The following is a 5,546-nucleotide window of genomic DNA, read 5'->3' on the forward strand; positions in this document are numbered from 1 at the left end:
CAGAATATTTACTTACGAAATTTTCTGATAATTTTCTTCTTTTTCTACACAAAAATTCTAGTGTGTTTTGCAGCCTTCGAGTGGTTCGCTGTTCATCGGCGTTTTTGGTACCAACACTCTGGTGAGTTAAATCATTTCGCTGTTCATCGGTGTTTTTGGTACCAACACTCCGGTGAGTTAAATCGTTCTATCCTAGGAGGATATATTCCAGAACCTCGGGTACTTGAGGGGAATAATTTTTAAGGACACACTGTGTATTCAGTGGGCTCGATTTGTTCCTATACCGTTTTCAGAATTTATTTTGAAGAAGTTCAAGTACTGTTTTCGGAATTTAATTTCTACTAACTTTCTGTTTCTGTTTTCAGAAAGATTATTATTTTAATTATTTACAGCAATATAGATTAATAACAATCTTAAAGAAATTATTTTATTATATTCCGTATTCTGTTCGTGGAGATTAAAACCTGTGTGGTTTTCTACATTTTACTATTCTGATTTGAAGATATAAAAACTTCATCAGAGTATTGAAATTAAGAAAATGATTTGAAGAACATAAAAGCTTCATCGTTTTTCTGTAAAACAATATATAAAAACTTCGGTTGTTTTTTTATTACGTACTATTTATTGATTACAATATTATTTGTTGTTTTGGTTTTGCCATTAATTGAACTCTTTTGTTGTTGATAGTGAGAAATGGCAAATGATAACGGAAATCCTTCTGCGACTGTTGGTGCAACGACGATAGCCTCGTCAAGCCGCACTGTTGTTCCTTCGGCCGAGAAACCAGGGAAATTTTCTGGAGCCAACTTCAAAGGATGGCAGCAAAGGGTGTTCTTCTGGCTTACCACACTTGGTATGCAGAAATTCACTAGTGAAGAGCCTCCAGTGCCTGTTACGGACATGCCGGACAATGAAAAGTTCATGGTTGTTGAGGCGTGAAAGCAGGCAGATTTTCTTTGCAAAGGCTATATCTTAAGTGCTTTAGAGGATAACTTGTACAATGTGTATAGTACAAGGAATACTTCGAAAGAATTATGGGACACACTTGAGAAGAAGTACAAGACGGAAGTTGCATGCTTGAAGAAATTTGTGGTTTCCAAGTTTCTAGACTATGAAATGATAGACAACAAAACTGTGGGAACCCAAGTTCAGGAGCTTCAACTTATTTTTCACGACCTTATTGCTGAAGGTATGGTCGTGAATGAAGCATTTCAAGTGGCTGCTATGATTGAAAAATTGCCTCCTTCGTGGAGAGTTTTCAAGAACTATCTTAAGCACAAACGCAAAGAAATGAAGTTGGAAGATCTTGTAATACGTCTAAAGATCGAGGAAGACAACAAAACAGTCGAGAAGAAGTCTCGTGGAAATTCAACGATATGGGAGCTAATATCGTTGAGGAGAATGCTCCCAAAAGTAGGAAGAGGAAGAGATCTTCTGGATAAACCAAGGAGCATAACAAAAAAAAAAATCAAGGGCAACTGCTATAATTGTAGAAAAATTGGTCACAAAAGCCCTGATTGTCGTCTCTCGAAAAAGGATAATAAGAAGGGACAAGTCAACATAATGGAGAAGAATGATGATATTGATGATCTTTGTGTAGTGCTTTCGGAATGCAACCTAGTTGGAAATCTGAATGAGTGGTGGATTGACTTTGGAGCCACTTGACATATTTGTGCTGTCAAAGAAGCATTTGCGACTTACTCTACTACTGGTCCCGAAGAAGAAATTTCCATGGGAAATAATGCAACAACCAAGATTGAAGGTTATGGGAAGATATTCCTGAAGATGACTTTTGGCAAGGTGTTAACGCTCAACAACATTCTTCATGTTCCTACTATTAGGAAAAATTTAGTTTCTACTTCTTTACTTGTAAAGAATGGATTCAAATGTGTATTTGTTTCTGATAAAGTTGTTGTAAGCAAGAACGAAATGTATGTTGGAAAAGGCTACCTCACGGAGGGCCTTTTCAAACTCAATGTAATGGTTGTTGACAGTATGAATAAAATTTCAGCTTCTTCTTATTTATTGGAGTCAAATGTTTATGGCATATTCGTTTAGGACATGTCAATTATGAAACCTTGCGGAAGTTAATTAATTTAGAAGTATTGCCTAAATTCAAGTATAATAAATCGAAATGTCAAATATGTGTTGAATCTAAGTTTGTAAAACATCCTTATAAATCTGTTGAAAGGAATTCAAATCCTTTAGACTTAATTCATACTGACATTTGCGATATGAAGTCGACACCATCTCGAGGTGGAAAAAAGTATTTTATTACTTTTATTGACGATTGCACTAGATATTATTATGTTTATTTGCTTAATAGAAAGGACGAAGCAATTGATGCCTTTAAGCAATACAAGAATAAAGTGGAGAATCAATTGAATAAAAAGATCAAAATAATTAGAAGTGAAAGAGGTGGAGAATATGAATCTCCGTTTACAGAAGTATGTTCAGAATATGGAATTATCCATCAAACTACTGCACCTTACACACCTCAATCCAACGAAATTACGGAAAGGAAAAGTCGGACATTAAAGGAAATAATGAATTCTTTATTAATAAGTTCCGGATTACCGCAGAGTTTGTGGGGGGAAGCTCTCCTTATAGCTAACCGAATACTCAACAGAGTACCCCACAACGAAACACAATCTATTCCATATGAAAAATGGAAAGGAAAAAAACCCAACTTGAAATTCAAAGTGTGAGGGTGTCTAGCAAAGGTACAAGTTCCTTTACCTAAAAGGGTTAAAATCGGACCAAAAATAGTAGATTGCATTTTCATTGGATATGCTTCAAACAGTAAAGCATGTCGGTTCTTGGTTCATAAATCTGATAATCCCGAGATTCATGTTAATACGGTAATGGAATCAGATAATGCTGAATTCTTTGAAAGCATCTATCCGTATAAAACTGAAAGCGAGTCGTTAAGTGAAAGACCTAAACAACCTCGGGAAGAACCAAAGGAAAATACTCCAAGTATATAAGATCCAAGGCATAGCAAAGGTCAAAGAACATCTACTTCCTTTGGACCAGATTTTGTAACATTCTTGCTTGAAAATGAGCCTCAAACTTTTAAAGAAACTATGTTATTTTCTGATACAACATTTTGGAAAGCGACAGTCAATAGTGCGATTCAATCAATTTTGGATAACCATACATGAGAATTGGTTGATCTTCCTCCAGGAAATAATCCTTTAGGTTCGAAATGGATCTTTAAACGAAAAATTAAAGCCGATGGCACTATTGACAAATATAAGGCAAGACTTGTTGTCAAAGGTTATAGACAAAAGGAAAGCCTTGATTACTTTGACACTTACTCGCCAGGAACAAGGATAACATCTATTAGGGTATTAGTGACACTAGCGGCCGTATATGGTCTTGAAATCCATCAAATGGATGTTAAAACAGTTTTCTTAAATGGAGAATTGGAGGAAGAGATTTGCATGAAACAACCTGAGGGTTTTGTAATTCCTGGTAAAGAAAAGAAAGTGTGCAGACTTGTTAAGTCGCTTTATGGACTTAAACAAGCACCCAAACAATGACATGCAAAATTTGACCAAACAATATTGGCAAATGGATTTAAAATCAACGAGTGTGACAAATGTGTTTACATTAAAAATACTCCAGGTCATGAAGTCATTGTTTGTTTATATGTTGATGACATGTTGATAATGAACAAAAGTATGACAGATATCAATGCTACAAAACGCATGTTGGCTAGCAAATTCGACATGAAAGACTTAGGAGTTGCTAATGTGATCTTAGGAATCAGAATTCACAAGACTCCACAAGGTCTAGCATTATCACAGTCTCACTACATTGAAAAGGTACTTGACAAGTTCAAGTATTTGGATTTTAAAATTGCCAAGACTCCAATTGACGTGAGTTATGTACTTCAAAAGAATGAAGGTGAAAGTGACTCACAACTGGATTATGCAAGAGTATTGGGAAGTTTGATGTATATCATGAATTGTATGTGACCAGATATAGCATGTGCTATTCGCAAACTGAGTCGGCTTACAAGTAATCTCAATCAAATACATTGGATGGCAAGAAACGAGTTTTTGGGATAACTAAAACATACCCAAAATTATGCTTTGCATTATAACAAAAATCCTTCCGTGATCGAGGGATATAGTGATGCAAATTGGATCACCGGATCATCTAAAGTTAAATCCACGAGTGGATATGTTTTCAAAATTGGGGGTGGAGCAGTGTCTTGGAAATCATCCAAACAAACGTGCATCGTTCGTTCTACAATGGAATTTGAATTCATAGCTTTAGATAAGGCCGGTGAAGAAGCTGAATGACTCCGGAATTTCTTGGAAGATATTCCATTTTGGCCTAAACCTTTGGTACTGTCACGACCCCGGTTCGCCCTCCGTGAACCATCGTGACAACACCTAGACCTAGTCTCTACGACTAGGTAAGCCTAAAATGCGGAAGATAACCAATTTGCGGAAGAAAACAATTTAAAACAGAAATAGAGTAATAAACAACATTTAAAAGTGTCGCTCGGCATACACAATACTAACTCTCAAAAACTAATATTTTTCCCAAAATCCGGAAACCCATGAATCACAAGCTAATGATCACTATATAGTGCTCTAACTCCAAAATGTCTAACAAGAACAGAAATACAGAAGGGCTGTAACTACAAGAGAGACTCCTCGGTTTGCGGACGCGACAGATATACCTTGAAGTCTCCGAAGGGTCGCCTCGCCTCAAATATGGTAAGTCTGAGTCAAGGTACCTGGATCTGCACATGAAAAACATGCGCAGAAAGGGCATGAGTACACCACAGTGGTACTCAGTAAGTGTCAAGCCTAACCTCGGTCGGGTAGTGACGAGGAAGGTCAGGGCCCTACTGAGGTCAAATAAAAATATAAGGTATGACAGGGATCTCTTAGTACCCTCAATATAAGCCAGGGATCTCTTAGTATCCCGAGGATCTCTTGGTATCCTCAATCTATGCTAGGGGTCTCTTGGTATCCTCAATATATGATAGGGATCTCTTGGTAACTGAAATGGGCTGAGTGCCCGGCATGCCCGGAAGATCAGCTGGAAACACATCGGGAAAATTCTGTACTACTGGGACTGAATCAACTAAAGGGGTATCAACACTGACATCTCTCACATAAGCTAAATACGCATCACACTCCTTCTCAACCATACGTTGAGCTTTAAGAAAAGAAATAACTCTACTGGGAGTGTAATCTAAAGTACCCCTCCACTCAACTTACGGTACACTTGGCATAGCCAACGTCACGGTTTTTGGCCTGACAATCAAGAATAGCATAATGGGGCGACAACCAGTCCATGCACAAGATAATATCAAAATCTACCATGCCGAGCAACAATAATTTGGCTCTGGTCTCAAAGCCACTAAGCGCAACCAAACACGACCGATAAATGTGGTCCACAACAAGAAAATCTCCCACTGGAGTAGAAATATAAATATGGGAACTCAAAGAATTCCGAGGAACACCCAAATGCGGAGCAAAATAAGAAAACACATAAGGATAGGCGGAGCCTAGATCGAA

General features: G+C 37.4%; 1 protein-coding gene across 1 annotated transcript; it reads left to right on the top strand.

The window, feature by feature from the left end:
- The first annotated feature begins 693 nt into the window (after positions 1 to 693).
- Positions 694 to 1,665, top strand: LOC138884907 (uncharacterized). The gene is made up of 2 exons (XM_070165772.1): positions 694 to 917; positions 1,011 to 1,665. Exons 1-2 carry the CDS (start codon positions 694 to 696, stop codon positions 1,663 to 1,665), a joined length of 879 nt encoding a protein of 292 aa, XP_070021873.1.
- Positions 1,666 to 5,546: the final 3,881 nt, after the last annotated feature.

The sequence above is a fragment of the Nicotiana sylvestris genome, chromosome 2 (genome assembly GCF_000393655.2).
Source record: "Nicotiana sylvestris chromosome 2, ASM39365v2, whole genome shotgun sequence".
In the NCBI taxonomy this organism is placed as follows: Eukaryota; Viridiplantae; Streptophyta; class Magnoliopsida; order Solanales; family Solanaceae; genus Nicotiana; species Nicotiana sylvestris.